This window comes from Solanum dulcamara, chromosome 5, assembly GCF_947179165.1.
Source record: "Solanum dulcamara chromosome 5, daSolDulc1.2, whole genome shotgun sequence".
In the NCBI taxonomy this organism is placed as follows: domain Eukaryota; kingdom Viridiplantae; phylum Streptophyta; class Magnoliopsida; order Solanales; family Solanaceae; genus Solanum; species Solanum dulcamara.
This window is the reverse complement of record NC_077241.1, coordinates 74989158-75003184: the sequence shown is the minus strand read 5'-3', so window position 1 is coordinate 75003184 and position 14027 is coordinate 74989158. Positions and strand designations below refer to the sequence as shown.

The window sequence follows — 14027 nt, the reverse complement described above, 5'->3', positions numbered from 1 at the left end:
TATTACTACCACATTTCTGCCTCTACATTTGTTATGTGAGGTGTTGTAAAGCAAATATACCGCTGCATTAATGTCTAAACTATTCCAAATGTTAATGTAATTAGACAACTTTTGAACTACGTAACTCCACTTCATAATTCATGCATTATTATCCCTAGCGTATTGGATCTGTCAAGGAAGAGCTGGTTCTTTTAAGAGGAAAATCAAACTATCTTTTACACCAAAAAGCAACTGTTTCATGAACATGTTTTGAAAAAACAAACCAAAAAGAAATATTTTTGCTAATTTGCCCCAAATGGGAAGATTAATGTAACATTCTATACCAATATACATTAAATTAACCCCTGTGAGCTGTAACTTGTGAGTTAAAGAAAAATACTTAGTACCAAGGAGGCCAGTAGCATCAGATAACAAGGAACGCAAAGATGTGATTTCTCCAAGCTCCAAAAGAAACTTTCCAGACAAGTTTCCAAGCTCTTTAAGAATCTAATAAACAATCTGCAATAGTTCTTTGCCTTTACCGCAGTTTTAACAGTAAAACAAAGCGAGCAGTAATAATCCCAACCTAAACAGAAAGGTTTCGTGATTCCTAGTTGTGAGTAGAGGAGACACAGCTCGTGAAAGTTGGGGTGCAATGGACTTCATAAGGCACAAGAAAGCTTATTGCTTCAGCTAGGAGCAAGAACAATATTTAAACAAGTGGAAGGACTGAAGGCTGCAAACAAACAAGTTGCTATATAAATTCTCCATGCTGCACAAGATAAGAACATTTACAAACAAAACAAAACAAAACGAAAGCTTGCAAGCCAGCAGGCTTTTTCTTTGTTTCCTTTCTTTTTACTCTCTTTCTTCTCACACACACACTCCGAGTATTTCTGTTTTCCATTTTGGTTCAGTCCTAGACCTATCTTTGTGTTCTTCATTCTGTTAAGTTGCTTGATCTCCCATGTAAACATTACCCAACTCCGAAAAAAGCTCTCCTGAGTAGACTGAAAGCAGCAATGACAAGCAACACCACTACCACCTTCTTTGATGCTAAGACCCTGAGATTCACCCTGAAGCCATGCTCTCTCATGAACCTCACACCAGCTCCACGTAACATAAGAAGACAGGAAATGAAAGAGCACAACACAACTTTAATCATTTCCATGGGTCCACACACACTCCTTGCATCACTGGACAAGTCAACATATGACCAAGAAGGACTCTCTTGGCTGCTCTCGACTTGGCTCAACCCAAGACTCTCGTTTAACCAGCCTGATAGCTTTACAAGCACCTTTGCCAGCCACCCAATTTCATCATCTGAGATGGGCCGCTTCATCCAATCACCCTTGTATTTAATATCGACCATTGCTCTATTTGCAAAACTCCTGGGTTTGAAGATTTCATCCCGCAGGTACTCACATTGTACAGTCTCTGGAGTATTCTTGGACTTCAAAATAGGGGCACCAAATAACTGGCAAAGCTGGGATTTCAGTCTGTCCAAACACTGGAGGTTTTGAGAGAGACTTTCCCCACCAATTGATTGCAGTTCAGATTCTGCTCGCAATACAAACAACTGAAAGATAGTTTGGCCTGAGTTAGTAATACAGAGACACAAGTGCAACCTATACAAAACGGATGTCTAGAGTTCTAAATATTGATTACCTGGAGCAACTTTTGTCCACCATCTTCACCATCACTGAAGAGTCGTAAATCTTTGTTCCAGTTCTCATGCAAAAAAGAACCATCAGCATCAGTCTCTGATAGCCCATCCTCCCAGTCCTGACACAATGGCAAATGTATATAAGAATCAGAAAGAAGCATACCAAGTGAAGGTATTCACACCCCTAACATAGGTTCATGACTATTGAAGCTAGGCTCTACTAGAAAGGTCACCCAAATGTTCCTAATACTTTCTGGAAAATCTGATGAGCCCTGTGCATGAACAAGCTCATTAGACACTTGGACACTTATGTTAAATAGATTAACCTAGAACACTTGCATCCAGAGACAGTTTCATAATTTTGGAAGTCCATTCCTAAGCTACATCACCTATATGACCTAATTTAGGAAGACGATAATAGGTTTCATAATGTTAAACACAATACACATAAATTACTCATCTCCTTATGAAAGCAGAAATCAAACTTCAGGCCCTAAAGAAAACAGAGCCAACCTCATCTCTCCAAAATGGCTCAGAGATGTTGGTTGAAATGTGCAAGTGAAGATCGGGGCACATAAGATAAAATAACATAAAGTTATTCATTCATATCTTTTGTCTATTTTCATTCATTACTTTAAGGGAGGTACACATCATCTATATGTATCATACTGTAACCACTATTACTGTTACAGGGGTTTCATTTCTCCACTTCTGATGCTTGCTGACAAGATATTTCTATCAGTCAAATGAGAGTACGTTTTGTTTAATAACTCTAGGAGAAAAAATCAAAGTGAAGTGCGCTAACGGCTAACAATGCATTAAGAAAGCACTGGTAAGAAGAGCTAGTAGAGTACCTGTAGTTGCTCACGAATAGAAGGAACATATCTATGCAAAGTATTAAGGATTGATTTAGATGATCCAGCTGGTTTCGAATGGAATACAGTATCCACATTTTTTATGAGTTCCATCAGTTCTGTAGATGAGGTTAATATTGTTATCACCTGCACAATAAAGCATAGTTCAAAAAAGGAACAAGGAAAATGATAGTAAAATAAAAGCATGTGGAATACTAACTAATCTAAACGTCAATCAGGATATAGACATGCAACGCAGATTTTAACAGAACACTGGAGAGTAACAACATATGCTCTAAAGGACAGGGCAACCCAGTGCACTAAACTAACAACATATGCTCTGAGACACATAATTACAGGAGTTGGTCCAAAAAATTTGATCAACAGCTCCTGGTGAGATGCTCCAGTCTGTTCACAATTTCTTTCTAATATTTGCAAAATTGAGATGACAGCCAAACTCAAGGCTACTGTGCCACTAGATCTTACAATCCCATGTTCAGGTGTACCATGATTCATGGTTTTGGCAAGGCAATTAAGACCATTTCCTTCTGTCCTCTAATACCATGCGAGTTATTACATCAAACTCTCAAAAGTGCGCGAAAACACTTCCAAAGAACAAAGAAAAGTTCAATTAGTATCTCCAACAATTGCCAAAATGAAAATCCACAGTATTTGTTTAAAAACTGAAACCACAAGACTTGTGTTATCTGGAGCAGTTCTCATTTAGCTAGCTGAAAGTTAAATTAGTCATATCAAGGTAATTGATGACCAGACATGCCAAACTAAGACCATGCACATAACTGGAAGACATGTCATGCATTCACTCGCTCATTATTGCAACAAACACCCAAGAAATATGCACCAGAAGCTTCTCTACAATAGTATCCATCAAAAGGAAAAAATTGAAAATGGAACAGACCTTTGAAACCATCTTGACTATCACTTCTGGATCTGTGTGAAGAAACTTGTGGGCAAAACCAATAAAATGCATGACCAAAGAGCTGTAGTATAAGTAGTTAGCTAATACAAAAACTTGCCAAGAAGAGGTATAACCATGTGGCATTGGCGGGGTAACCTCCTTTACTGTATTTCTGTTAGAATTCCCCAGATTTGCATCAAGTTCTGCAAATTCTTCCATAGAAATAGACCAGGGCTCCAGGTAACTAACCCACAAGGTGAACACCTGTGATGCATTCTTAATAGAACTTTCCATTGGACAATACAGGAATGTCCTCAATATAAATCTGTACAATGGCCTCTGAATCCACGAGTTCCAACAGTTACCAGAATCCACAACAGGAACAATATTTCTTGATTGAGAAGCGTTAAATGTCCCCCCAATTTTCCACCTAGGACTTTCAGTGTAGTCAACCTGGTCAGTTCCATCACTTGACGCAATTGAACTTAGATTCAGATACTTGACAAACACATTAACTACTTCACCTAATCCTGAAGTAGGAGGAATCTCACCCAGTACTGACCGAAAAGGGAATGACACGCCAAATGATTTGCCCAAATTCACAGGCAATGGTGAGAAATCATTATCAACTAACCAAAAATGTATCAGAGTGTTGACCAAGAACTCTGCTTTTTCAACAACTGGCGTCTCATGGGCAAAAGAGTAATGAAGCAGTGAGCTCCTATATGGTTGATGTGCCTTTATATCACCTACAGGTACATATGCACGGAGATAAGAATATAAGAGACGCACATACAAATTGCCCTCATTGTTCTGATCCATCCCATGCTTGGTGCTTGACCAACCTGGAATTGAATAAGCCCAATTCTCCAATCTAAACCTTCTGCTTCTCCTAACTCTTACAGTTTGAGGGCCCTCACTATTACCTCGACAAACAGGGTAATAGACAAACCAGAACATGTAATATTCAAACACACTCAACTGAACCTGAAATGAAGAACCCTTAACTGAGTCCTCCTTCAATCTATTTTTGAACAACGGGCATAAGTCAGACAAAACCGAAGAATCTCTCTCATTTTGAAGCATATAACGAACCCATTCGGGTAACCTTTCTACAGGAAATACATATTTAACCAGAGACAGCCCATCCGCAGCCACAATAGAAGATAGCAACACACCAGTGGGCGATAATAAGCGGAAAATTCTACCTGTAAATGAGCAACATTGTCACCAAAAAAACAAAAAGATAACTCATTGCAAAACATAAAAAATTAAAAAAACAGAACTTTCTGGAAACAAAGAAGGATTACAAATTCACTTTCGAAATGGATGGTTTACTATAGCCACCAAAAAGTGGCAGAAGAAACACAACTAATTAGCTGAAAATTCTACCTGTAAACCAGAACATTTGGATAACAGAAAATAAAACGACTAAAACTTGCAAAACGCAAAAAATTGAAAATTCCCAAAGATGAGGAGGTTTTGGAATTAGCTTTCTAGATGAATAATTCACGATAATCACCAAATATTGGCAGAAAAGATCAATTAATTAGCTGAAATTCTACCTGCAAACTATAGCAACTTGCAGATAAAACATAAAACAAAAATAACACACAACACCTACGGAAACTATAAGAAAATCCTAGAATATGTGGCGACTTATATTCGCTTTCAAAAATGCGTAGTTTAGATAGTCATCGAGTAATGGCATAAAAACAAATTAATTAGCTAAAACTCGGGATATTATTTGAAATTATACCTTAATTGTAATGAGTAATCTAACAAAACGGAAGTAAATAAAAAATAATCAGCTCAGAAATGGAAACACACGGAGTTTTAGAAGCAAACCTGCGAGCTGAGAATCATTGGATAAAGCGGCGATATCTATCCATCCAGATGGAGACAGAGACTTGACAGCAGCTGAAGCAGAAGAACATTCATCGAAGCCGAAAATTTTACAAATTAGGGTTGGGAAAGTGATGGAGAAGAACCATCGGGTCTGGTCAGCTGTATGCTTGTGTAGAAACGACTCAACGGCGTCGCACGCGGCGAGGATCTGCAGCGGCGACGAGGCGGCGAGGACGGTGGCGGCTATATCGGAGGATTTCGACTGAGTGTCCGTTGTGTATGCACGAGAAATCATTTTCGCATGACAATGTAAGGAGCTTTCTGCGTGTCGAAGAGTGAAGATTTGAGGGTTTAGGGGTTTTTTTAAACCGTGGGGGTGGGGATACAAATGGCGCCTTTTATATGGGAGTAGAAAAGAGAAGAGGGGAAGAAGGGGATTTGTGGGGGGTATTAGTGCCAATGGTTTCCTCTATTTTTATTAAATGTGACAAAAAAAAATTAAAACAAAAAAAGAGTGACACAAATTAATGTTAATGACATTAATTTTAAAATTTTTAAGTTTTATTATTTACGCAAAGACTTTTTTATCCCATCCCTCCTCCTTCTCTACCGTTAACATCATTTCTATTCCTTTTATCGCTATCGTCGTGGCTCTCACCATCATCAACTCCTCCTCATCCATCACCACCACCACATTATTCTCCCTCCTCCTCCATCACCATCACCTCTCCCTCTACCATCACCTTTTATTCCTCCTCCTCTTTCACCATAGCTATAATAACCATCACCTCTTCTTCCACCAACACCACCAACCTTTTCCTCTGCCACAACCATTATCTTATTCAGCAGCTACTTCTCCTATGTACACCTTATTTTCTATAAAAAAAAAAATTAAACAATTGCCGAAGCTGCTGTAATAATTATGCAAAAGTTGCTATAATAATTCAACAATTGATACAACAATTCAAACAATTGTTAAAGTTGCTGCAGAAAATCAAGCAACTGTTGTAGTTGCTAGCAATTATTTGTAGCAACTATCGTAATTGCTACAACAATTATCATAGTTGCTGCAACAACTATTATAGTTGCTTGATGTTTTGCAAAAAAAAAAATCAACGACTATTTTTTTTAAAAAAAAAATCAAAATCAAAACAAAACAGTCCGTAAAAATAAAAATAAAAAAGATAAATAGAATAAAATGTGATAACAAGAATGAACGACGGCAGCGGCGATGGTGATGACAACAATGGAGACGAAAAAAAAGAAGAAGAAGAAGAGGGAGTAAAGGAGAAAGAAGAAGATTGATGGAGTGAGAGAGAAAATCTGAAAAAAGGTGGAGAGAAAGAAAGAAAAAGAGATTAAGACTAGTATATAATAAAAAATTAGGGTAATTTTAAAATTTGAAAATGAAATAAGAGGTAAAACATTTTAAAATTTTTAAATTCTAATATACACCCCAAAATCTTCAATTACTCTAATCAGGTCCGTATTCTATTTAACGACATTTGACTAAGTTAATGTCACCTTTTTTTAATTCAAGACTTTTTTGTCACCTACTACTAAATTTTCTCGAGTTTCCTTATAGTAGGCGTTTGGGAAAAAAATTATCTAAATACATAATTTATTTTTTATATTTATTAAAAATTTCTATTATTTGAAAAAATTACAAAAATTTTTATTCATTTTAAGTGATGTATCTAGTCGGATATATCACTTTACGTAATGTATTGGTCGGATTCATCAAGTGATGTATCAGGACGTTTGAAATGTATTCGAATTCCATCAAATTTAAGCATTTTTTGTAATTTGAAAAAAAAATATGAATAGAATGTAATTAACTCTTAACATTATGAAATGTGTGTAATCCTTCCTATTTTTTTCACGTTTGATGTATATAAGTAAAAAATATCATATAAGCTAGATAAATATGATAGAAGATAAGAATGGATAAGAGTATTGGATGACGGGGATGGATACTTTGGGTATAAGTGAAAATGAGGTGTATTGGAGGATAGAAAGACATAATTAATATAAAATTTTATTTGTGGGATTTATTTTTCTACTTTTGAAAGTTATTTTTTTTTCAAAATAAATTGACCAATCTAACATAGAAAAATCAAAAACACATTTAAAAGTGAAAAATATGTTATAAGTTATCTAAATTTCGAATAAATTTAAGGTTGAATTTGAACATGATCAAACATTAATATTAAAATGAAAAAAGTCTAAAATACCCTTAAACTATGTGAAATAAATAAAAATATTCTCAGTTGATAGTTTGATGCAAAATATCGCTATTATTTTTTAATAGTTCAAATATGCCCTTTTGCAAAATTTAATTTATTTTTTCCTAATGATGATTTTTTTCAATTATAAAATGTTTATCCTACTTCGATTCAAAAATGATTAAGAAATAAAAATATTATTATTTTATTAAAAAAATTTAATCGTTATCTAAGTGATAATTGATGACGGAGTTTACTATGATTTTATATATATGACTTATATTAATAGTTAAAAAGATACATGGAGTTATTTTGTTTTAATTGTTCGAATGAGATTAAGAAGATTATTTCTTACTTATTTATTAGTTATAGAGATTTTAAAAGAAAAGAAATAAGAATAAAGTTATTTCTTAATATTATTTTACGAATTGAAGTAGGATAAATATTTTTTAATTAAAAAAATTAATTATTAGAAAAAAATATATTTAAAAAATATTTTTAATCCATTAAGTAATAATAAATATATTCTTGGATCAAACTATTATCTAATGACATTTTTTTTTATTTCACATAATTTATAGATATTTTTAACCATTTTTCAATCTTAAAATAAAGCGAAAACTTATTATTATTTTTTATAATCAAAGGATACTTTATGCGCGGCGATTTGGTACTTACTTCACTGTGATTTTCCTTTTTCGGGTCCCATTTGTTTTTCCCGTTGGTCCCACTGTTGATTTGAAAACACAAGACTTTGAATGCTAAAAAGGACTATTGTGTGTTTGGAATTATATTATTTATCTTTTTCAATTGGAATAAGAAATTTGAACTTTGAACTTTGTAATGTACGTACGCCTTTGGATAATGTTGCTGGAGTTAATAATTATAGATGCAATATTTAAACTTTGTGTTGGTTGAGTTGTAAAAAGTTATGTTGCTGAAGTTAAATTATAAAATAATATTTAAATTTTAAATTTTGTTTGGACATCAAATTTAACTGAAAAAAGGTTTGTGAAAGTTTAATAATTTTAGATGCAAAAAATATTATCTCACTTAAAATATATTTAAATATTTCATGAGTGTTTTAATTAATGTAGTTTGATAATTAAAATGCTTTGATAGCCAAACAAAGCAGGACAGGCCATTACGTGTTTTGTAAAGCTTTATCGAACAAAATTGTTTTTTAAGAGAAAAAAAATACTGCTTAGCAACCATACTTTTCTTTTTGGGATTTCTCGTCCGGTGTTCGATATCTATATTGAAATTCGTGTATTACAAGGGTTGTTTTTAAAAACGATCTTCAATTTTTTTAATTTTTTTTCAAAAATTTAAACTCAAAATATCTAATTAAAAATAAAAGAATCTTAATCGTAACTTGATCAGTACCTATTCTTTGCATTCCCTATGTAAATTGATACTCCTATTTCGTTATTACAGTACTTTTTATTTTAACACTTCAATTATAACTTGTATGGCATCCAACGTCACTCAAAAATTATTTCGGCAAATTCTAACACTTCAACATTTTCTTCTTAAAAAGAGAAAAAACAATCGAGTAAACTACGCAATTTGTGGAGTATTTAGAGAAGAATTGAACGACAAGAATTTATTATATACAATCTTTTTCTATATTTTTACAAAAAACTATTTTTACGATTCAAAATTTATAACTTGATCATTACATGACATTAATTTTATTAGTCACGTCAAGACTCCTTTTGTAACACAGATTGTATCAAGCAATTAATTGCATTAAAAATTAGTTGCGGGCCTTCAAAACATTTTGTTTGTGTGACGTGTATTGGAGAATACAATTATGAAAATTTTCCCTCCTTATTTATTTAGTAGTCAAAGTTGTAGGTGAACAAAGTATGTTATTTTTTAATTCAAGCAACAGATTGAATTACTAATATTCTCCCACGCGGCAATTATCCATTCTTCTTCTTCTTCATTCTTTTTTTTTTTACATAAACATATCACTTGGATTTAATATGAAATTTTCTGGTGTTTGATTGTGTAAGATTTTCTAAAAATATTCTAAAATATTCTATCTCATAAAATAATTTTTTCTGAAATAAGAAAAATGATTGTCGTGATAAAACAAAATAAAAAATCTATATGGTATACCCCTCCTCCCATCTTCCCACATACATATCTCACCTCCACCATTATCATAGAACTTATCTAAATTATAAATATTGTTGAGATGTAAAGAAAGTGGTTAAAGGAGTTAGAAGAATTAGTTAGAAGTAAAGGTAGTGTAGTCATCTTACCTCATATATAGTTAGAACTAGCTAACAAATTAGTTAGTTAAGCCACCTAATTAGCTATATATATATATATATATATATATATCAACTATGTAATGTTACAAGTTAGGGCATTAGCTTAGCCCCAAATGAAAATTCTCTCCTCTTCTCTCAACTCTAACTTCTCTTTTTCTTCTCTCTATCTTCTTCGTGTTTGATCTTAGAAGCAGCAGAGCTCAAACAAGCTCATGGTATAGAGCAGTGATCACTGTGAAGAGTTCACATAGCTGATTCAAAGACTCAAAGATCAGAGTCAAAGATCCAGTCAAGTTACTAGCTTATATTTGCAGATCTAAGCTTCATCGAAACTCAAACTGCAATCAACACTGACTTCCGCAACAAAGAGCTCAAACAATTGAAGAAATGGCAGGCGAAGCCACAGATTCAACTCAATGAGTGGGTATACCAAGTTCAGCAAGCTTGGCAGGTAACAATGGACAAGATATTGACTATAATCATTCCCTATTCCTTAGCCCCACGGATGTGAGTGGTATTAGCATCATATCATTTCAGTTGCAAAGTATTGAAAACTATACCTTGTGGAATCGGTCAATCAAATTAGCCTTGCTAGGTAGAAATAAATTAGGGCTTGTGGATGGAACATGCAGGAAAGAAATATATGGTGAAGAACTATGAGGCCAATGGGAAAGGGTAAATGCAATTGTGTTGTCATGGCTTATGAATTCAGTCTTGAAGAGTTTGCTAAGTGGAATTGCATTTGCATTAAATGCTTCGAGTATGTGGAGTGACCTGCAAGAGAGGTTTGATAGGGTTGATGGATCAAGAACTTATAGCTTACACAAAGAAATAACCACTTTACAATAAAGAACAACTTTTGTATCAACATATTATACAAGGCTGAAAGTATTGTGGGATGAGTTTGAAGTGTTAGTGCCCTCACTTTGTTGTAATTATGAGAAATCCAGAGGTTTTGTAGCTCACATGAATAGACAAAAGCTATATCAATTTCTAATGGGATTGAATGACACATATCATCAAGCTAGGAGTCAAATTCTCATGATAGACCATTTACCTACTATCAATCAAGCATATGCTATGATAGTAGGAGATAAAAGTCAAAAGGTTGTTGTTACAGGCATCAACAATTTGAGACTATATTCATCAAATTCTAATTCAGTAGCTATGTACTCTAGAGTTGGAAATAGTTCAGGTATTAGTAATAAGTTCAAGAAGAATACATCCTTAATCTGTGATTTCTGTAAGTGTAGAGGCCACACAAAAGAGTCTTGCTACAAGGTGGTGGCGTACCCCTCAGATTTCAAGTCCAAAAGGAAGGTTCAGAGTGCAAACATAGTCCATGCAGACACTAATAGCCTTACTAATCAATCTCAAGAGTCAGGTCAGGCTAACTTCTCTTATGGTTTGAACACAAATGGGACTGATGAAGCATTGTGGGACAGAAATAGCACAGTACAGCACACTGCAGACAAATTACCAGCAACTACTTCTAATAAGGCAGTTGAGAAAGAGGTCAAGCAACCACTTCAAGGTTGTACATCCATAAAAGATCAGTATAAGCAAATTCTTATGATGATGAATCAACAGTCATGTTCAAGAGCCACTGCACCTGATTGCAATAAGGCAAACAATACAGGTAAGACTTTATTTGTAACTAAAAATAGTGATATATGGATTGTGGATACAGGTGCAACAAACCATATGGTTTCTAAGCTGGAGATGCTACTAAAGCAGTCTGTACTTAAGCTTGACACTTCTAACGGTGTGTGTTTACCAAATGGTGGTACCACTCAAGTAACTCATACTGGTTCTTATAGTCTACCATCTAGAAGTATGATCACTAATGTGTTCCATATCCTAGATTTCAAGTATAACTTAATGTCTGTTAGCAAAATAACCAAGAAATTAGGCTGGTCAGTTTCCTTCTTCCCTGATTTATGTGTTTTCCAGGAGCTCTACATTGGAAAGGTGAAGGAAGTTGATGGAGAAAAGGGAGTCATGTATCTGCTATGGAGCCAACTAACTCAAGGTAATGTAAGTGAGACTAAGGATTCTGCCTACTCTGTTGATGTTGCTCATCCACCAGACAAGGAATCAGATATGGAGCTATGGCACAAAAGGCTAGGACATGTATCTTTAGTTGTACTGGCCAAGATGTTCACTATGAATAAAGTTAGTATGTGTAAGGTGTCAGAATGCTTAGTGTGTCCATTTGCAAAACAAACTAGACCTATATTTTCTTCTAGCATCATCAAAAGCAATAGTTGTTTTGATTTGATATATATTGAACTTTGGAGACCTTATAATATAGCTACCTTTGATGGCAACAAGTACTTTCTTATAATAGTTGATGATTTTTCAAAAATGACTTGGCTATTCTTACTTAAGCACAAATCAGATGTGTGTGTGTCTCTTAAACTTTTCATGCAGTATACTAAGAATCAGTTTGGCAAGATGGTCAAAGTCCTAAGGTCTGATAATGATACTGAGTTTGTTAACTCAGTATGTGATAGTATGTTCAAATCACTGGGTATTATACATCAAAGGTCTTGTCCATACACTCCTCAATAAAATGGTGTGGCCAAGAGGAAACATAGACACCTGCTAGAAGTAACTAGAGCCCTCAGATTTCAAGCTAAGATACCTATCAGATTTTGGGGTCACTATGTACTAGCTTGTTACATTCCGTATTTTTGTATTTTGGATTATTCGTAAGCTAACGATTATAAATTCAAGGATTTTTAATTTTTAATTTTAAAAGGACATGATTTGTTATAGATGCCAAGTTATATGAATAATTTATGTGTAGTAAAATACATCTCAAGAAGGACCCTTAAGCCAAATCAAAATAGAAGCCATCAAATATGTTTTTCTTAAAGTCACGTTTCGGGTAAGTTGACTTCGGGAGGCCATAACCTCTTTATAATTTGAGAATTTTGGAAAACTCTCAAAATGAAAGTTATAGATAATTGAAATATCTTTCCAACCATAGGTCATGGGATGAAATGTTATATCGGAGTAATAAGATATAGACGTTTTAAATCTGACAGGCCAAACTAAATAGTGAATTTGACCCAACCCAATTCTAATTCGAGTCAGGCCCAATACCCATAAAATTAATCTAATTTTTATGTCTTCCTTCATACTTTGGACTAAGAAAATATCCAGAAAAATTTCCAGAGAGAGAGAGAGGGGAAGTTCTTGAGAAAAAAACCAAATCCGACCAAAATTCGAGTCCCGAAATTCAAAGCTCTTGAAGAGAAAATTATTGTACGTCGCATTGGCTTCAATTTGAGCTAGATATCATCCAATAAGGAGAAGATTTTATGTGGTGCTGCAAATTTAAGGTAATATTAAAGTCTCCTTTTCATTGTTAACAAGTTTAGTTAGAGTTTTAACGGATTAGAACGGAGAAAATAGTGTTATAAACTAGTTTGGTGATTTGTTGAGATTTATGGGTTAAAGGGTTGTTTTAGGTAGATTAGATGGATGGAATTAGCTTAGTGATTATGTATAATAATGGTTGATATTTTTTTTGATGTTGTTGATGAGTTGTTGTTCTTGAATTTGGAGGAAAAAGGTGTATGAAGATTGTAAATGTTCAAACCCGTTTTTGGAATTGAGTAGCTGGTAGTAATTCTGGAATATCTCATTGTGTAGACATTCGATTTTAGATATTAAATATGTTTTGGAAATATAATACACGTACCTACAACTCTTACGTTTATGTCTTAGTCTATATCTGCTGTTATTATATCGAAAACTGAGGATGAATCATAAGACAAATTCTGTCCAGATTCTGGATTGAAAAATCCTTCATGTATAGCTGTTCGTATGTTGATGATATCTCTTTGTAGAAGATGATTTTTGAGTTGATTTCTTTTGCATTGGAAACTTAAGACAGAGATCTAAATGTTTCATGAAGGTCATAAAGTCCAGGTTTGCCATTTTCATTTTCAAAATTAAGATATAACGTGAGGTACTTGACTTTCCGAAATTACTGCTTTGGTAACATGAGTCGGGTGGAAATATTCTAGGCTTATTGTCAATAATAAATCTTATTTTGTGTCAATATTTTGGATTGTTGATGTTGATTGATGATTATATGGCTGATTTGAAAGTGGGAAAAGTGAGCGGTATAGGGAAGGTGTTGTCCAATTTTTTTTAGAAATAACCTACTAACGATAGACTACGTTTTATTCTTATCCATAGCTTAACCATAGTGCTTAACGTTTCAATATATGTTGA

General features: G+C 34.0%; 1 protein-coding gene across 1 annotated transcript; it reads right to left on the bottom strand.

Moving 5' to 3' along the window:
• Positions 1 to 711: 711 nt before the first annotated feature.
• Positions 712 to 5664, bottom strand: LOC129889837 (uncharacterized). The gene is made up of 5 exons (XM_055965294.1): positions 5267 to 5664; positions 3419 to 4626; positions 2500 to 2646; positions 1648 to 1764; positions 712 to 1558 (listed from the first exon to the last, which is right to left on the bottom strand). The coding sequence occupies exons 1-5, from the start codon at positions 5559 to 5561 to the stop codon at positions 956 to 958; spliced, it is 2370 nt and encodes a 789-aa protein (XP_055821269.1). The 5' UTR covers positions 5562 to 5664; the 3' UTR covers positions 712 to 955.
• Positions 5665 to 14027: the final 8363 nt, after the last annotated feature.